This window comes from Gadus chalcogrammus, chromosome 6, assembly GCF_026213295.1.
Source record: "Gadus chalcogrammus isolate NIFS_2021 chromosome 6, NIFS_Gcha_1.0, whole genome shotgun sequence".
In the NCBI taxonomy this organism is placed as follows: domain Eukaryota; kingdom Metazoa; phylum Chordata; class Actinopteri; order Gadiformes; family Gadidae; genus Gadus; species Gadus chalcogrammus.
In genome coordinates this window covers 4,757,229-4,777,978 of record NC_079417.1, presented here as the reverse complement: position 1 = coordinate 4,777,978, position 20,750 = coordinate 4,757,229, and the positions used below count along the sequence as shown (strand labels likewise).

General features: G+C 45.3%; 1 protein-coding gene across 2 annotated transcripts; it reads right to left on the bottom strand.

The window, feature by feature from the left end:
- Window positions 1-7,352: 7,352 nt before the first annotated feature.
- On the bottom strand, window positions 7,353-19,957 carry LOC130384695 (protein yippee-like 1). Of its 2 annotated transcripts, none has more exons than XM_056593011.1 (5): window positions 18,247-19,957; window positions 15,341-15,625; window positions 9,700-9,743; window positions 9,044-9,152; window positions 7,353-7,670 (listed from the first exon to the last, which is right to left on the bottom strand). In XM_056593011.1, exons 2-5 carry the CDS (start codon window positions 15,455-15,457, stop codon window positions 7,581-7,583), a joined length of 360 nt encoding a protein of 119 aa, XP_056448986.1. In that variant the 5' UTR covers window positions 15,458-15,625; window positions 18,247-19,957; the 3' UTR covers window positions 7,353-7,580. The 2 variants fall into 2 exon arrangements, with proteins under 2 accessions (XP_056448986.1, XP_056448987.1); XM_056593012.1 differs by having other exon boundaries at window positions 19,308-19,957.
- Between the last annotated feature and the right edge of the window lie 793 nt (window positions 19,958-20,750).

Genomic DNA, 20,750 nt, shown 5'->3' with positions numbered 1-20,750 from the left:
GGTGCATGGAGGAAGCAGATGACACCACTTTGTAAAACGGTCATTATCAATCCGATTTCCCTTGACACTTAACTGCTGAGTAATTGGAAGGGAAATGCGATGTTCAATTCTCAGTAACACACAAACACACACGCTCTGTATTCTTGTGTTCGACTGCACAATTTGATAGCATTTCATGAGTCATTCACAGCGCGATTGGCACCCTTCGTTTGGGCCTCATTCGCCCCTCGTCAGTATCCTTTCTGTATCGGTGACATCACCCTCCTCGCTCCCTATTGGTCGAGCTGCATGTTGGCCGGACAGGGATAGCCAATAGGTCCTTCACAGTAAACACTGAGGAGGAGTGTGTGTGTGTGAATACGTGCGTGTTTGTGTGCCTGTGGTGTGCATGTGAGTGTGCCTGCTGTGTACGTGTGCGCGTGTGCGTGTGTGTGTGTGTGTGTGTGTGTGTGTGTGTGTGTGTGTGTGTGAGGGGAGAGCAGCAGAGGCGAGGCAGTCACCATGGTGACGGGATGCTGAGCACCAGCGCGGTCTCCTCTAGGCAGATTCTGAATGAGCTTGGTGACATCACTCACCCGGAGACTGTGGCGAAACAACAACATCTCCCGGGCCGTGCAGTCATCCATCTCCCCTGTATCTCATCTCTGCCGCGGCACAGGCCCTCTGAGGTCCACTTGGAGTTGAATCTACAGGATAATCACATGGAGAATGTTACAGCATGGAGCACAGATTGCATGTGACATTTGGCACTTTGTCGTAGAACAAAGACTCAGCCAAATGTAACAGGCCAACTCTGCTCCATAATATACACGTTGGACTGGTTGAACAAACACGCATGTTGTTGTTGTTGTTGTTGTTCTGTGGTCGACCGGGGGGGGGGGGTCGAGGTGGACGGATGGGTCCTCAGCCAGCCCTGATACTGATCATACTGTATCATCTGATAGTCTCTCTCTCTCTCTCTCTCTCTCTCTCTCTCTCTCTCTCTCTCTCTCAACAGACTTTGTGTTTGTTTTCGTTTCCCATCAACAACAAAACAAACATGGCAACCGTCCCTGTATGCATTTTTTCAAGCTCTAATTTGTTGAATGTCTACATATATTTTCTCTCTCTCTCTCTCTCTCTCTCTCTCTCTCTCTCTCTCTCTCTCTCTCTCTCTCTCTCTCTCTCTCTCTCTCTCTCTCTCTCTCTCTCTCTCTCTCGCTCCCTCCCCTAGCTTTTCCTTCCCCCCCCTATCATTATATCGGTCTCGCTCTTTTGTCTTTCTCCCTTCCTGTCTCTCCCCCTCGCTCTTCCTTTCTCTCCCTCTATCCTTGTATCTCTCTCGCTCTCTCTCAATCTCCCTCTCTCTGCTTTGCCTGTGAGTGACTCACAGGCTGAGAGGTGGGGGGGGGGGGGGGGGGGGGGGATGAGGCCTGGCCCCACCTCCCGATGACATCAGAGGGCTGTAAATAGCAGCAGAAGCATTAAAGCTTCCAGTCATGGCTAGCTGCTGAGAGCAAACCGCTCAACCCTCCCTCTCCCAGCCTATGAGAAGACAAGACGGGAGTTTTGGGGGGGGGGGGGGGGGGGAGAGAGAGACAGAAAGAAAAGAGATAGAAAGTGAGAGGGGTGGGATGGGTCACAACAGGGTATGTCCGTGGCATTTAAAATTCGTAGCACAATTCTGAGACAAACAACAATCATAAAACATACTGGTAATTACTGACATACATTTTTCTTTCATTTCAGCGAATCTCTCTTCTGTGCCTAGGCAAGTTCACAATGATACAAAAAGTACTAAGCCATAAAAAAGCCCAATTTGAAAGGTTCCTTGTTTGCATTGTTCCATGTCTTTAAGCAAGGCCAGAGAAGAAAACTAAACCAACCTAACAACCTCTCTGTCTCTGTCGCTCACTCACTCTTCCGAAGTCCTGCTGAATATCTGAATATTGTAACTCAATGAGGTATACAGTGTCTTCAACCTGTTGCGACGCCCAACCAAGAAAACACAGCCACCCATTTGTTTGACAGGACTGTAATAAAAGATGTCGTGGCAGGGAGACAGCACACACACCTACACACACGCATGCATGCAGACACACGTAAACACACATCGACCTTGGATTAAGACTGTAGCACATCCACTGTGTCCTGATGTACACCCTTGAGCATGGCACCAATGATGCAAAGCTGGTTTGATTCAGCAACACCTGTTGAAGTGCGGCCGTGCCTGTAGAACTGGGAAGAGTTTTCACTGGGTCAGCTCTGTGTCTAGCCAAACATCACACTCCTTGAACATTCTTCAACTGATAGCACTTCCTCCTCATCTCTTATCTGTAGGCGTCCATTGTGCTTTTATCTCGGCCGGTGGTCATCGTAACAGCAGCCCAACCTCTGCAGTATAGGAGTGGCACATGAACAAGGACAGCTGATTCTGAGATGTATTCCTGAGATAATACATAACGGCTACATCTTCTGATTTGAATAGGTTACCATTCATGTTGATAAGCAGACACTTCTATCCACAGCGATTGATATTTAACTTCCATTCGTCTATTTAGAAGCTTGTAGGGGTTAGGATCTACCTACATTGTGGACATAAGGGAATCGCACCTAGTTTCTCTTTGGCTTGGAGTCCAACACCCTGTGAACAGTAATGAATGTATCACCATTCGTGTACTCAACGTGTGTGGTAGGAACACTCTCATTGAAATGATCTGGTGGCCTTTAGTGACTTATTTAAAAGTCCTTGAGTAGTCCTTTGGTTAAAAGCTCAAGCCATCCAAACTAATTAGTCCAGTGGCCACAGTAAACCACAGAGGTTAAAGCCTTTGTGGTGTACTGTGCTAATCTGTAATCAACATCTAACCAGCTTAAGAAGTCAAACTGGATGTGTAACTTGGACCTGTTGGCTATTGAAGTGGTTTTTGATGTATCTTATTCTAGAAGAAATACTCAATATAGATATTTATATATTCCTTTTTGAGACTCAAACGTATTCCTATAACGTGAACAATCAGCCTACCTATAAAGTTCAAATATAAAGACTAACTGTTCTGTTTCATTGCTACTGTACTGCAATGTTAATAAACTGTCCTCTGCAACCCAATCCTTGGATACCAAAGGACAGCATGAGCGTTATAAAAGTGGTAACCAAATCAGGTTTAACCTGTATGTAACAATTTCATACAACTCTACCTAGCTTCTTTGAATCATCTAAATCGATCTTAATGGAAACATATAAGAATATTCAACAACATATCTGCTGGGAGCTTAATCTTACATTTTCAAGTTGGGACAAGATATTGTGTAATATCTGTTGTGCCGTTACATGAATACAAAAACAGGCAGCTGAGTAGGAAAACAAAATCGTGAAAGGATAACCACAGCTGTATCAAGACCCAAGGGAACACTTACAACACATGCCAAGGTATTCTCCGAAGTTTGTTAGTGATATTCTTAGCGATATAGTGATGGTTTTCTAGGGATCACTCAAAGGCTTGTTTCATTGGAAAGGAACATCCGTTCCCGCCAAGTGTTGAGGAGTTGTGTGTTTTGTTTCAAGACGGGAACACACGCATCCCATGTGGGGGCATCCAGGTGCCTGAGGAGCTGAAAACACACAGAAACTTGGAAAACTGTCTTCCATTTAAAATTTATTGTGATATCAGAGTTTACAATTAAAGTGATAACAGACGTGTGCAACATGTTTTTACTAAGACAGAATGCGAAGCAACACGTTCAAATAAAAGAGCAGATTGTTTGCGTTCAATTAAGGAAAAAAAAAAAGAAAACAGGCACAACATATAGCAAATATAAATACAGAACATGCTTTACACCGTTGTCCAACAGAAAATCTTTTTATTTTTTGTCTCTTGTTGGGTATGCCCTTTCCCCTGGGAAGTAACACCCTTTTAAAAAAACATCTACAGTGTAACAGTTCAACAAAAAGGTATGTAGCCAGTGTCACCAAAAAGTAACCAGAAAGAGTAAACAGTTTTTATAAGCAGCAAAATGAAAAAATGAACACCTTTTTTTGCATTCCTTGTGGACTGCGTTCAAGTCGTAAGTTTTGTAGGTGTGGAAACATTCGAGAAACAAGAGGTTTTGGTACAGCGAAGTCGAAGCGCTCCCGGGCTGAGCCCCTGGAGTCTGGGGTACAACGGCCCTGCCGTGAAAAAACAAACGCGGCCGCGTCTGTTTGAATCGGAGCCGCCGGAGCCGCCAGAGCGCCCCCCCCCCCCCCTGCTTCCTATTTGGTACACGCTGGCCGCGGGGGACGCCGGCCGGCGCGCTTTGCTTTGCTGTCGATCGGAAGGGATCACAAGAGGGACAAACGAGACCGTTGTGGGTAAAGGAAAAAAAGAACGTGTGAAAAAATAAAGGGAGAGGGGGCGGTGTTGCTGGGTAAAAGGCTCTCCCTGTGTCAACGTGGGAGGCTCCAGCTCACCCCCCCCTCCTTACCCACTCTACCTCAGACGCCTTCAGCCAGAAGAAAGAAAAATGTAAGCAATAAAAAAAAAGGACAATCTGAGTAACTGTCTTAACTACATGACCTGGCTCTTGGCCTCACAGATTACTGGTACAGACACCAAAAAACGGCCGCGAGGAGGGAAAGCTAGGAGGATGAAATAATGGGTCGAAGGTAGAATCCAATCAGGAAACAAAGAGATAAAAAGTAAATAAAGTACTAGTAGGCGTAAGGTAACAAAACACAGTTTCATCCGCTCGCTCACGCACACTAAACACTGGCAACCCGGTCGTGCGTGCGCGCGGATGAAGCCAGAGGTAAAGGTAATAAAAGTGCTTCAAGTTGGGGAAGTAAAAGAACCAACCCTGTAGAAATATGTAGAAAAAACCTTAAATATGTTTGTTTATGTACATACAAAACTGTAACAGGGGCTAATGTCTCAGCTGTTATTGTGTTGTGTTTTTTCTCTTCTCACTTTCAAGTAGGAATCATCGCCGTCTAGTCAGAAATTTCAGGATAGTCGTCACTTATATAAAATAAAATGTAAGAAAAAGAAAGGTGTGTGTTTGATTTGAATGACCTTGCCGGCAAAGTACTCATCACCACTAGGGCTGGAATTAACCATTACCACCCCCACACTACTAAGCAGGCCTAGCACCGTTAGTTACTCTTAAGGTAACCCATCCACTACAGACCATGTCCTCAACACTTACTAGCCTCAACAATAACAGTTGGAACGTTTCATAGCGGTCGGGAATTATACCATCAACATTTGTGTCACATAAAATCTGTATTATTAATAATATATAATGTATTTGCGGAATTGTAATATATTTCTATTAATATATCTAGATATATATCGATATCTATATATATGTATTTAAAGTGTATTTCTAATAGTCGTGTGTAAAAAAAGAAAAGAAAAGATAAATGGGGTAAAACCTAACGAAGGGCGGAGCATCGCTGGATTGTTGTATTGATTTTGAGAGGGCGCACCTCATATCTGCTAGGGGAAGACAAAGGCGGGATTCAGAGTTATGCAATGTGCACAACACAGAAAACATGGGGGAGATACAGAACATGGGACATTTTTTTTTGAAGAGGCATAAGATTCATGCTGCTTAGAGGCAAACTAGAGGCAAATAGTCCATCTACAACCAAAGTGACAAGTCAGACACTGCGGTATGAGCAGGGCAGGCATAAAGTGCAAAAAGACCTACACGAATGGAAGGTGAAGGGGGGGGGGGGGGGGGGGTACTGCATTCCTAATCCTAGCAACAATTTCGTCAAAGGATATAGTCATCTATTTTCAAAGGACTTTTAAAATGGGCAAGATTTGAAGTTGTGGTCACGGGTGTCCCAAGGCAAGCTGCTGTTGTCTATGTTGCAAAGAAGAAGGTGAAGTAAAGGGGAAGCAGGGAGCGAAAGCGGAGAAAGAAACTGCTTCCGATCTGACCCCCCCACCCACCCCCAAGCGCTTCCTTACGTCCCGTTCATTCAAAAGCGTCTTCATTAGGTGACGGTCGGTCAGAGAGAAAAGGCCATACCAAAGCGTGCAGCACAGACTGAGCCCCTAAACGCATAAACGCATGAACCCAAGGCCTCCGCAAAAAAAAAAGTGCATACGAGGTGAGCGTCCTTCAAGTATGTCGCCGCGTGTCGGGTCACACAGAGCACACGCGCGCACACACACACACACACACACACACACACACACACACACACACACACACACACACACACACACACACACACACACACACACACACACACACACACACACACACACACACACACACAAAGTGTGAGCGTCGGTGAACATCTGTAAGAATCCACGGACCGGTGGTAGTACAACCCCGGACCATTTCATAGTATGGTCATGTGACCCCGTCTGGTTTGAGGTCCTCAGTCACCACGGCGATTCTGGGCACAGGTCAAAGTTCACCCGCCATAACTCGAAGGTTTACATATGGGCAAGTATCATGTCTTTTTTTTGTTTGTTTTTTAAACTTACAGGCCTTCTGCAAACGTGGACCAGCCACGATTGCATCCAGCCGAACACCACAGTAATGGATTATATATACGTTCATTACCATATGTATATTTATATATATTTATATAAATAACAAATACTCGATTTTTTGAGTGTGGAATATAACCAGGAAATAAGAAGAGGGGGGAGGTCCCACAAAAGCAAACAAATAATAATAGTAATAATAATAATAGTAATAATAATATAAAACAGGGGCGGGGTCTCTTAACGAGAGCTGCTACATAATTGGACTCTATGAAACACACACGCAGTGTGTGCTCACACACACGCACAGCTCTCTCTCTCTCTCTCTCTCTCTCTCTCTCTCTCTCTCTCCCCCCCCAAATAACCCGAGCAATAGCAGACGGCCAGAGGGGGAGTGTGTGCAGCTACAGGAGCCGACACCAAGCCAAAAGGCAGACGAGAAGTAAACAAATGCTAACCGGTAACATCCATCCATCGGGGGCCGTCCAAACAAGAGGGTTTTTAACCGTTTTTAAAAAACAAAAAGAAAATAAAGCGTAAAGTATCAACATCGCCATCAAAATAAAGCAATGAGCAGTCACCCTGCTGGCGTCTCAGTGGAGGCCTCTCTACGGCACTGACACGACAGGGGCCCGGCCCCACGTCAACGTAGAGCCGCGTTCATAGAGCGGGTCGCCACTTCACCACAGACACTCCACAGCAGCGTGGGTTTGTTAGGGAGGGAGGGGGCGGTCGGTGGTGGCGGTGGTGGTTATGGATGGGCGTGTGAGGGCTGCAACAGAACACAGACACACACTCACATATCGTCATGGTAACGGGTGGAGGACTTCCTGGACCACACCCCCCCCCCCCCCCCCCACCCCCCCTCCCCATATCCAGGTCCAGCTCCTTTTTTATCCCGAAGTCATCGTCATCACATGGTGTTTTTTTTTGTTTTTTCACGATGAGCGGTGTGTGGTTGTGAGTTCACATTTAAGAGGTGGAGGAGGTGTGGTGGGGGTGGTGGTGGTGGTGGTGGTGGCGGTGGCGGTGGGAACATGATGAGCAACGGCGGCCACTCCACGCAGTTCAATTAAGAGAATTCAGAGGGGTCACGGGAGGGGGCGGGGCCAGTCACTCCCAGCCGTTGTCCTTGATCATGTGAGCCAGCTCGATGATGAACTTCCCCTCTTTGTACTTCTGGCTGCTCTCGAACGCGTGCTCCTGTGGAACCAACGACAGACGGCCCGACCATCAGGTGCTTTCAACCATAAACACTGAACTAATGTACACACCGGACACATCAGTGGACGGTGAACAGAAGAACAAAGGAGAACATGTTTTGGTTCAGGTAGAAAGAGCATAGTTAGGTTGAGGCTAACACAGTAAACTAGGAACCGAATGGGGCTGTAGGGTAAGATTTTAGAGCTATCATGGGAGTTTCCTTTGTAAGCAATTGAGTAGCCATCCCAAAGCTGTTAGTGAGAAAAATGCACTGTGAGAAAATATCTGTTTCGAGACGACTGCGCCTGCCTCCAGATATGAGCCAAAGAAGTTTCAGATTGGATGGTTATGACCAATCACGGCATCTCTATCGTGGTTGGGTCGAGGAATCCATCTTGCCTGTTTATCACAGGAGTGTGCGAAACGCAACACCTTCTCAATGGTGGTTGAATTAGGGAGAAGGCAGAGAGGCGAGGTAACGCCTCAAATCGTACCTGCAACACCTTTAAGTACTCAGACGTATACCACCGACGTACTACAAACTGACTGACCGTAAGAACGAAAACTCTGATTTTATGTTTGCAAGTATGCAATACAAAATGTCGTTGGTTTCGATGCTACAAAGAAACTGAAGAAGGGGAAAGTATCAGGCTTGCGGTATTAAAGTATCCAAAGACGGCGTGTAACGTCATTATCAGAGGGAATAAACGGGCAAAAATAGACTACTACTTTCATTTCGAGGAAAAGAAGAAAAGTGTTCTTCCTTGACCCGACGGCCCCTTTAAACACTTTAACCAGTCCGACAACCCAAGCAAGTATGCGGTAACTTTATTAGGCTTGGATCGCTGCCAGTGTGCATCTGCAGCGCCTGAAAGGAAACCACTGGGTTTTCTCCTGCTAATAAGAACTTTTTTTTTTTGCAACACATACTCTGCCTTGCAAACGAGCCCGGATTTCTGCGAGGGGCTCTGGCAGAGAGAGCGCTCCCGTGTTTGCGTTGGGTGCCTCTACCAGTCTTTGCGGACAATTATCCGGGACGGGTCACCCCGACGCTGCCTGCCATTTAATCACCGGCGAATCCCAGGGGCTGTGAGCCAGTCTGGCAGCAGACAACCTCTGGCCACAGTAATTACCCCAACGCTAGCAGAGTTCGGCATGCAAAACGCACACACTAAATACAAAACCCAGAGCAAAAATAGTTACAACTTTGCACTGTAAGAGGACGCGCCGTAAAGGAGCTTTAACTTCAAACGCAAGCTGTAAGATGTACATCATCAACGTCCTCGGGATCATCGGCACGGCTCTACGAATCATATGTCTTGTGTGACCGACCTGTTGCCCTTAGGTTCGGGGAAGTGAGGTGAACTACTCACGTATTTCCAGCCCAGGGTGGTTTTACAGTTTTCACAGTAGATGTCAGCCACGGCGTGGAGACCTGTGAGGAGAACCCGCTCCTCTGCAGGCCCACAGCCCACGTTCACCCTGTTGGGTAGGAGGAGGAGGAGGAGGAGGAGGAGGAGGAGGAGGAGGAGGAGGAGGACACATTGGTCAGGGTGAGATTGCCATATTTACATATTGAGATTATTTTTCTTTTGTAAATAGCTCTAGTCTGAATGCGCTGCCATGGTTATCTTTGTTGCCTTCTAGGGTTTATAGCGCGGTGCAACAACAACTGTTTATTAAAAAATTGAATTATAATAATTGCACGTCTTGAAGACAAATGCACCCCATTCCCAGATCAACAATAGTCGGGTAATGTAACTTCCTGTTCCTGTACTTTTAACATTCCCTTGGTTTTACTCTTTTCTGAAGCAGCACCAACATGGTCCATATATATTTACTTGACTAGCTGCATCTATCTATACCATCTACTACACCTGTGTTTCTCCTGCTGTTTAATGATATTCTCGCTAAGCATTAACTTTCTGTGACAATCTCCCTCAATGATTGTTTTTCTTGCTCATGCACTCAGCCTTTATTTGTATTGGCATGGAACACAATTGTGTTTATTTCTTTTAAGAACACTCACACAGAGTTGAAGAGATAGGCCCTCCCCTGGCTGCCTTGGAAAGACTGAAAGAGAGAAGAGAGAAGAGTTGCAACAACAGGTGAGAACAGGTGACTTGAAGGGAGGCGTTTACTCTGGCAGCATGCAAAGATGTTGCAAATATAAGTCTCAGATGCAACCTCCCAGCCATATCATTGATCTGCACATTTTGATGTGTCACACAAACACGTTCAGTGAAAAGCGTTAACGTTTTCTGGACCTGCGGCAAGACATGACTCATCGGTTCCACTGACTGGGTACCAATTCAAACCAAAAAGACGGTGCCTCAGCTGCAGAGCATCGGTCAACCACATTATACGATTATGCAGAAGAACATGACCCGTTGAGACAAGGTTATAATCGGACATCTATTTTTTCTTTTCTTTTTTTCTGCTATACAATTTTAATTGTAGGCAATTTTACAAAATCAAAACCAAAACTATCAACACAGGCTCTGAGGCATGCTGCATACAGTATGCAGCCCACGTCTTGTGATTCTGGCCCTGCTTGTTTTCTGAAGTGATACGGTCCTATCCGGCTTGTTTTTATAGCCAGATGCCACGCCGTCTATGTAAGCAATAGCCCAGCGTCTTGTTTTATTTGGTGGTCTGTCTAGTGTTTTACTGATACTGCTATATTAGTATATTATCCCAAGCAACATTACACTGGGGAAGAAAAGTGACATCATAGTTCAGCAATTCACATTATTAAATATTCTTGCCTACAATTTGTAATGCATACAATTTGCCCAATCCAACTGCATACCCATAACCCAAACAGAATATTACTGCTGCAAAACCAAGGTCTGTCCTTTCCATCCACTCAAAATCCCCCATGTTCATGGTCACATGGAAACAATGTCAACGTTTCGGTTTACTACCAAGGCATCCGCCTCCTCTACGAGGGCTCTTGAGAACACACGCTAGCTTAAGGCGAGCGTTTCCGTAAAGGTGCGCCTTTGTACGCTGCGTATTCTGAATGCCGCCGCTCTGCTCTTCCAGGGTGGTTAATACCTTAAGCCTGTCAGCGTGTCCTTCATGGGCCCTTAAAGGGACATGAGGGAAGCTAGGCCTGTCTCTCCACCCTGTCTCTCTCCACCCGTCATCCTTGACCGGTGGCAGAGAGACAGGGTGTCACAGGCTAGCTTCCCCCAATCGGCTTTGCTTTTTCCATTGCAAATGAGCGGCACGGATGAGGCCGTGCCGGGTGCTAAGCTAGCTAATGCTACCAAATAGGGGCTTCAGCTGCCTGCTTCAGCTGCCTGCTCCACCGCCGCGGTAGCACTTTAACAGTCTCCACAGGAGGAGGGCTTCTCTATGTTAGAGGGAGGGTTCTTCCATAGCCAATTTGGGTGTACTGCAGCATTGGGATTCAATCAAACCGTTTTTGATTTTAAGGAACCAAGAATGGTGTGTAGGCCAAGAACACTTTGCACATGCCCCGTGGGAATGGAGAACACAAAATAAGTTCCTGAACTTTTTTTTATGTATGTACGAACAGGGGTTTCACTGTATGTGGCTTTGGTTAAAGTGTCTCTGTGGTTGGGTTCGCAATGCCATGTGCAGTAAATGGACTGCATTTATATAGTGTTGAGTTTAATTTGAACAAAGTCAAAGACTTAGGCTTAAAGATGGGAGCAATGAAACTATAGGTCAAAGTGGACAACAACTCCACTACATTTTGTATGTGCCTTATATTGACCTTTAAGGTTAAATATCCTAAATTCTAGAGATGTTCAAAATGTACTGGAGCTGCTTAATTCAACATCTGGTGAACTTTCTCTGTCAATGTAAACAATAAAAAAAATAAAAAAAGAATAATCCTAATAAATGGAACAACAGCGCACACTCTTCTGGTCCCCAAAACGTGAGACTTATACACTGAAGTGCATAAATCGGAATAGTGAGTAGTGGCGCGCTTGGCCGTCATCCATTTACAGTAATGTGCTTTTTGGCAAGACCTCCAAATCCTGTTGGATCCAGTGCTGGTCTTTAGCCAACCAGTCACTCCAACATATGCTTTATATACGGCCCAGCCCAGGAGCTCAGGTCCATCTCTGAGCCCTTGGCCCCCATCCAACCCTGCTCCTCCATCACCCGGGGAGCATTCCCCTTTCCACATTCTCACGTACGACGCAGTTCGTGTGTTCTTTGACAAAACAACCAAAAAAATCGGAAAAGATTGAAATGGAAATATGTGACACATCCCGCTCTGCTCTTACATCCCCCAAGGAACATTCCTATTTCAAATTTATATCGACTTTTTTATACGCGATGCATCTGTTGTGTTTACTGAAGGGAACAAATAACTCATTTTAGGAAAAGACTGCGAAGGGAGGATATTTGCTTGGCGTCTAGGTGGTGTAAAAATACAAATCTGAATCGAGTCCAACAGCAGGAGATGGCGCACCCAACATTTCTGGCACCCGGTTCTCCCACGCGTCTCATAAAAGGGCAACTAATGTGTCTCTCAATCAGTGGAGCCGCTTTACTTTGTGAAACTGCCCTACAGGCACAAATTAAAACCAAAGCCTGATATGTACAAAACCAGAAAGGCACCCACAAAACTTTACATATAATATGCAAATCAGGGAGGTGAGAGATTTAAAACTAGGGTTTTTAAACAAACACAAACCTCAGTAATAACTTGCCTCTTTTTAGCTTGAATGGGGGTGGGAGAGTGGCCAGTCAAAATTCAGAGTCAAAGCCACAGCGTTGGGTGAGGGTAGACGGTTTTACACGCGGGGTACGGCGTGAGGAAAACACTGTCGCCATCCGTTTGTTTGTTTGAGTGATGTCCCTCGGAGAAACACCAAGGATGAGTCACTTAAGGACTGGAGAGGAGGGGGTCGTCTGTTGCCCTGTGTGTGCGTGTGCGCATGTCCTTATATAAGCGTGTGTCCATACATGGTTGCATGTTTATGTGTGTCCGTTCATGCAGTTTGTTTCCTCGTCCGCACATATGTATGTGCGGACGAGGTGTATGTGTCACTGCACGACGTGTGTCTTTGTGTGTTTATGGGCGTCTGTGCTCTACTGTGTATCCTTGCGTTAGTGTCCGTGTATGTGTTTGCGTGTGTTTATGTGTTTATATGCTTAAGTGTGTATCCTTGCATTAGTGTCTGTGCATTTGTGCATGACATGTGGGTGCGTGCGTGCGTGCGTGCGTGCGTGTGCTCGAGTGTGTATCCTTGCATTAGTGTCCGTGCGTGAGTGCGTGCGTGCGTGCGCAGTTGGGCCGTCGCCTCCCTCTCTCTTGGCCTGCTCCACAGGTTAATCTCCCCTCTCTCTGCACCTCTGCATCCTGCCAAGCACTGAAGGTCTTCAGCCCCAGCGCTCTACGTGTGAGCCATCACACGCTACATTGTTGAAGCCATAATAACCAATAATGCAATTACACCCCCGCACATCCGTTGCCATGTCCTTCAACCGCCATCGTCATAATAATCACCACTGAACATGTGAACGGCGACATGTCCGTCCGCCCGTCCGCCCCCCCCCCCCCCCCAACACACACACACACACACACACACACACACACACACACACACACACACACACACACACACACACACACACACACACACACACACACACACACACACACACACACACACACACACACACACACACACTTGGCTGCGTGTAGTGGAAAACACCCGTCCGGGTGTCGTCTTCTTACCAAGTAACGTAATCGGCTTACAGGGGTCGGTGTGCTGGAGCGAGGCAACGGCATCCCACTCCACCGCACAAAGGCGTGAACCTCAGGGGACCAGCGGCAGGTTCCAGTGGGGGGGGGGGGGGCTAACACTTCCCCTATACACCCTGACGGGGGGTAGTTGTGGTGGTTATATGATCTAAAGGATCAAATGTTCCGCCACATGTTAGGGCCCACTGGGAATCTAGAGCAGACCAGTTGACCGTCAGCGGGAATGCTGCAATCCAATCCAATTACACTTGAAGTGGATGCAAGGGCTAATGAGGTTGTTTGTCAAAAAGGGAACACGAGGTGTTTGCCCGATTGGCCTTCTCACCTAGCGACCATCTTGGTTCCATCTGGGTTCAGTTCTAATTGCTAGCTGGATAGCTAGCATTTAGAACCAAGATGGGCGATAGCTAAGCTTTCGTACTCAAGCTAGGTGAATAAAACAAAAAATATATATGTAATAAACACAGACAAAACTGTTTGGGGGAGTATAATGTCATCTGACGGGGGGCCAGGAAGTCGAGTGCTGGTGCCTTAGACTCATCATTCTCTTACAAAGAGAGGTGAGAACAGTTTGGGATCTTATCTGCAAACCAGATAAGGGTGATTCAAATAGACTGTGGGGCTCCGCCAATATATGCATGCCTTCTCTGCTAAAATTAATCAAATCACTTAGCTTTGCATTTAGGCTCTAAAGCGCAACTGGTTCCCCTGCATTCCAGCCTAAGCAGAGCCGTGGAGAACAATGAGGCGTGTCACCAAATTAACCAGGAACCACAACAGCAAAAACAAGGCCTTAAATGTCATCTTCTCCGCCTCCCAAGCTGAATCCACCGGAGCGTCCCAATTCACACTTTGTACTGTATCACCAAACGTTGCCACCTTTGAACCTCTAAATGTCCTGGTGGGCAAGGTGTATGTACCCGGTTGTGTATACCAATGGCTTTCTGGACATCTTGGTAACCATAGTGATCTGGTGCTACTGTACTATATGATTATATTGACCCCATTAGCAGGAAGATCCCCAGGCATCCAAGCTTCTGGGGCCAATAGATCACTACAGGGAGATCTCCTGATTCACCTCATAACTTATCAGCTGACTGGTTTGGACAGATTGCTAGTCGGTCTCAGTATAAGGGATGCATTCAGTCTCTTCCTTATTGGGGTTAACTCCTCTATATTGGGGTTATCTCCTCAATCAATGGCCAGGAATATCGAACGGGTGTTTGAGTACAGTTTGAACCAAAAAAGGTCCAACCACATGTATTTGTCCAACCACCTGTTTAAAAGATAGTCAAGACTACACCGTATATCAAGAAAATGTATTCCAGTCTATTCCAGGTGGCGATAGGAGAAGATAGTACATCAAGCTCAAGCTTTTGTCAATATAGCTCACAGGCGCTTGACGTTAACGGAAAAAGACTTTGCAAAATCAGTAGACCGACTTTGTCCGGACTGGTCTGAAAGGAGCTGTGCTTCTCCAGATGTGCCATAGGAATTACGCAGCGATAGACATCTGTCCGTTTCAAAAGGATTGGATGACGCCGGTTTAAATGAAATCAAATGTCTCTACAATTGTTAAAAGTCCATTTGAGGGTCTTATTTGATAAAATCGTAAAAGCCTAACGTTAACAGAGCATGACATCATGTACACGCACTTCAGATTGACTTTGATTGTATTACTGGTTTATTTAACTTGGTAATGGTCTTAACTCAAAAGTCAAAACGGCAGAAGAAGTCATCTTGAAAGGTCACAATCATGCACATATTTATACCAACATATGCCCAATATGACCACACAAGCATAATCTTTTTTTTTTTTTTTTTTACAATAGAATGACTTACTTGTATCAATAGCATCTACTTAACAGATCATCAACAGATCTCTAAAGAATCAAACCTTGCTGAGCTGCCATACCTTTGAGATGAGCTCATCGTGGTTGGCCAGGTGTGCGCGGCAGTGGATGCAGCTGTAGGTACGATGGCAGCTGGGCAGGTAAGCCTGGAAGGTCTTCGACTTGGTCATCTTCACCATGTCAATGGGGCAGGGCTCCTGGCTGCCGTCCGGGCTGGTGCTGGGGGAGTTGCAGCTCTGCTGGACTTGCTGACAGAAGAAACACTGGAAGATGCAAGCCAAAGCCGTCGTTGTTGTGGAGTGGGTGTGTGGCACACTCCACACAGACACCACGGGAGAAAATCAAACCTGAGGGGGGAGAAGGGGGAAGAGAGGTGCAGGTCTTTGAATGGTCTCGTCCCGCTTTAATCTGCAGCATTGACACTTTGATGCTGTTTTCAAAGCCAGGTTGCTAATTCGCTCCATCATGCTGTCATTCGATACCAATCGATACCAATATATGGTGGCACCCTGCCACCATATATATATATATAAAGCACCAATACGTACATTAAATTAAACACAAGTCTATATATATATACCAACACTTTCCTTCATTCTGTGCTGTGGCTTCAGGATTAAATCCCCACCCCAACACACACCCACACTTAAGTGGAATGCTGGCTGCTGAATAAATCCATTTACAAACAACTTTCCAAATAATGCACCCATTTACCTCAATACACTTGTCATTGAACACACCATGCAACCCGGCCTGTAGCCCCACCATTAACTGTGTGTTTGCATAAAGATTATCTGGAAGCTGCACATTAAGATCACATACCCCTTTCCCTTGCAAAACAGCGCGCTGATTGCCTAAGTCACACATACAAAACCGAGAGCGCAGACCTAGCCCTTGAATTTAGTGTTGGCAAGTGAGATAATAACTGCACCCATATGTTTGGGTGATTATGGTGTGCTGGAGGTGCCTGTGAGCAGGAACAGTGTTGGGTCTGTACAGACAGCCGAGCCGGCAGCCAGGTGACTCTCAGGAGCCAAGCAGCCCATAGGGTTTAGTCAGGCAGCATACCAACGTTTGAGACCCGTTCACTTGTATTCACTTTAACTATTTCTCCGTTGTCAGCTCTGTATTTGACTCACAGAGTGTGTAGAACTACTGTATGATGTCCTACTATAGGTGGAGAACCAACCTGCTAGCCAGTATTGTGTAGCATGTCGATTTGGGTCTAAGTGAATGCATTTCGATTAGTAATGCATTCACGGGCCTCCACCAGTTTCCTCTGGCTTCGCCCTGCCCAGGCATAGATCTACTAAAGGTGATCTTTAAAAACACAAAATGACTGTCATATATTACAAAGCACCAGATATCTCGATCTAACTTTATTGTTTAACGACACCAAAAGCTATTCAAGTGGGTGATTTTGGCTTCAGGTGCAAGAAAAGAAGTCAAATATTCAGAGCAAATTCTGTTTAAAAGCAATGATAGCAAACAAAAAATAGACAGAGCATTCTCAGAGAGAACATTGGATTGAGAACATTGATTTTATTACAAATAGCCCTAAGTGATAGAACACATATTCTGATGTTTTTATACTCCAAGTTGCCGTTTTCCTTTGTCAAACTGTTAACAGTGTCTTGTTTCAACACCTCAGCACCCAGAAGTTGTTGGTGTGGGTACAAAAAAATTGATAATAATGTGCAAAAAGGATGGCATTTTAAATGCATCAACTCTGGGTTTCGTACATTTTGTTAAAAACAACTACAGGTCAGGCAAGGGCTCAGGGTTTTATTTGGACGAAAATAACATACACATAATGACATGCAGACAACTTTTAACTTTCCAATTTGAAGCTGGGTGCTTTCACAGGAAAGCAGTGGCGGCCCGAGAGCAGCCAGAAGGCAGCAGTGTGAACAAAGGAGCTTCCGCACGGCACACCAGGAAGCAGCCAGCCACCACCAGTATCACACTGCTGAGGAGGACTACACGTCAAGGGGACCAATATTCTTATTATGGGCCATTTCCATAACCGACCAGGGAGAGTTTAGACTTCACATTATACAACTGTGATTCGAACCACTGCAACCGTACCACAAATGTGGTCTACTCATAGCATGCAGTTGGTCTGTGGAAAGGTAAACACACTCACAAGAGACAACATACTGGTATGGCGCCCCCATCGCCACAGAAGAAAGTGACAGATTGTTATGACGCACACCGTGTATTTTCTCTCTCTCTCTCTGTGTGTGTGTGTGTGTGTGTGTGTGTGTGTGTGTTGGGGTGTGTGTGTGTGTGTGTGTGTGTGTGTGTGTGTGTGTGTGTGTGTGTCGAAGACAAGTAAAGTCTGTTGCACTTCTTTGTTCTTGTCTCGACAGACACACAAAAAAAACAACACCTGATCTTACTTTGTCTGAACACATGGGTGTTAGACTGTAGGGTTTCTCGACTGAGTAGACGTGGCTTTATCACTTGGCAACAAGTCAATTTGGGAATTGGATTACATCTTCTTAGCCGTCTACATTATTCACGTCTGCAAGTAATTCGGTGGTTGCACAGCAGAGTATTGCTCCAAGCAGAAGTGCCATTAAAAAGCCAGCCCATCCAAAACAAAGACGGCACCGCGTGTCCTGGTAACCGAGATGGGAAGGCGGCCCGACAATAGATACAACTGTCTCAACAAACAAAGAAAGGACAAAAATAACTTTTTTTTTTACATACTCGATTCGATCTGAACGTCCGTAGTCGCACAATTACTTCGGATCAAATAAGCGATACGAGCGTCGCCAACCAAGAAACCCCATTATTTATCATTTAACGTTAAATTATGATCGACACTCGCTAGAGGAAGAAGTGACAACCTTATGTTGTTCTCGGGTGATGTTGGCTTATCCCTGCTCAACTCAAAACATACACGGGTCCAAACGTTAAAAGATGATTTATTGGAAAATAGATCTGATCCATAAGTACTCACCACCAGAATCGGATTTGACCACAACGCTGCTTGTTATTAAGTGTCTGTTGGTGGGTTTTATAATGACGATGTTCATAGCATTGCTGTAGTCTCCGTATTACTGTTAACTTGTTGCACGGCTCGCAGAGTGGATAATGTCGCCAGGTGAGAAGTTGGGTCTTGAGATGTGGAGGACTATCGTATCCCCAAGTCTTTGTTGTCCCTTTTGTGTTCGTGACAGACTGGCTGGTTACTTTGATGATATGGAGACGTCACCGTGGGGAAGAGCCAACGTTTGACTGACACCATCGGCGTCCAATCAGCGACCGTATCGCTCGGGGGAAGGGGAACGCAAATAGACACCCGGATGTGTAAATAAATACAAGGAATTTGATGCATTTGAGGGGTATTAATAATCGCATTTCTACTCTATGCGGTGATCAATCAGAAATGTCATGTGTCCCTACAATGTTCATGGCCAGCCAGCTTGCTCTGTGAGTGTGCTCGTTTTCATCAGGGTATGAATTCACCTATAATACAAAAGACTAATTCATTAGGGAATTATGAAATGCAGCGTCTTTTATACAAAAACACAATATTCCCACTGTTATAAAAGTAGGTCAGTATATTTCCCACTTTGTGTATAGTGGTCAAGACACTACTTGTGCTCGTTGTGTAAAATAAGCCCTAAGAGGATCAGGATACTGCAATCATAATTTATGGCATTGGACACGTACTTTTGAAACATTAAGAACTGTGCACAGAAATATTTGAAAGCCATCACGCTGGATGCCATTGTCCTGATATCGAGGATTAGCACTCATGTTCCCTCAATCTGCAATAAGTTGTTATTTGAAATGCCAACGAACCCCAAACACTCAAACACACAAATATATGCTATGTATCGAATACATTTTTCCACCAGTTCATATTACACAGCTCAATTGACCAATCAACACACCAATAAGCCACATTGTCCGGGCATATACATTATAGGCCTATCTATGCATGCATTTGTGCACCAAAGCAAAACACAGTGGGAAGTTAAGGCGTTCAGCATGTGTAATTGGCGTAATACTCACTGGCAACAGCCTTTTCCTTTCAAGAAGGGGAAGAAAACACTTCCCCGATGTTGTCTCTCAGAGCATTCATAAATATCCCCGTGCCATGGTTCAGAAAGGTTGTTGACACCGTTCCTGGTTTTACCCCTTCACTGTTCGGATCGTTTCGAGTCCCATAAAGTCTCCAAAAATACATGCGTAGTATTGTTATTCCTGCACAAGCCGCGCTAGATCCACCAATTGGTTTAGTGCAAGAGGTGTTGGGAGCCTATAGCTGCGCAGGCTGCATTAGTTAACTGTGCACGTTGGAACTGCACTAGGTTAAATTATGGGAGATTTAAGGTCATTTGGTGCGCTTGTATCTTGTCATTATACCTAATATTGCATAGACTAACCTAAACCTACAGGAATCGGATCAATTCACCATCTTCATTGACAGTGAATAAATCACGAAACGTTTATCGAAAAAAACAAAAACGAAAGGGCTATTGTGTAACGATCGTTATCTAACACTAACCTAAAGATGTGAGTGTATGAACTTCATAACGCAATTCTGTAATATTCTGTTGAAGCCACCAAGGATAAACAGCCCCCCTCCTCTCCAGTTCTGATGACCAATAGTTACAAAGATTATCTGCCTCAAACCAATCCCCTGCCAAACAAGGACAGCCCAGAGATCTTAAAACCAATCATCGTAGCTTTCTAAGGTAAAAGACAGGACGGCGCGCTCCCGCCGACAGGGATTGTTTTCGACCAGGCGCGTATCCGCGGTAGACACGTGCCAACAACAGAAGCGCACACTGCGCACGTTTGAGCGCATTGGTAAAGCAAGGGGCCATGTGAAGCAGTAAACAAGAGCACGACGAAAGGAAGAAATAATGGGAATTCCTCATTATACATCCATTGTATGATAGTAAATATTTTTATATCGTCTTTACTGTAGTATAGCCGGCCAAAGGAATTTTATCTCGCACCTAGCTTGAAATATTAGGATAGGCAGGAGACTGCAGTAACTCTCTACTTCTTTACTGCTACACTAGCGCCCTCTAACGGAGATACAGAGAAGAAGTTTGCCTTTTTAAGCATCATCAATATACTATGGAATCATATTCTATGGATGTTGCCCAAATTTATACTAATTAGTTTAGTGCTGCATGCAGCGCTCAACTATTGTTCTTCTTAGGTTTTATTCTTTCTTTCTTCTTCTTCTTTATCATTTTCTACAAAGTTTGGGGCCTATCGCCTTCCTCAAATTTTAAAATGTTCAGATTGGCTTGGAATAGTGCAGATATCTAAAATATCGCAAGTTGGACCTCTGGCGCCCTCCTAGGCTCCTAGGTCCTTTGCGGCTTCCTCCATCTACTTCGCCACCTTTTTAAATAAATTGCAGTCTCATTTTCCGACGGCGACAATATGACTGTCTCCTTATACTTCCGGATCACGGCCCCCGGGAAAAATCTCGAG

Coding starts and splice junctions, on each gene's coding strand:
- LOC130384695 (XM_056593011.1), bottom strand. CDS start 15,457: ATGGTGAAGATGACCAAGTCGAAGACCTTCCAGGCTTACCTGCCCAGC. Junction 9,153..9,699: donor GCCTATCTCTTCAACTCTGT/GTGAGTGTTCTT, acceptor CCTACCCAACAG/GGTGAACGTGGGCTGTGGGC. Junction 7,671..9,043: donor CCACCCTGGGCTGGAAATAC/GTGAGTAGTTCA, acceptor TTGGTTCCACAG/GAGCACGCGTTCGAGAGCAG.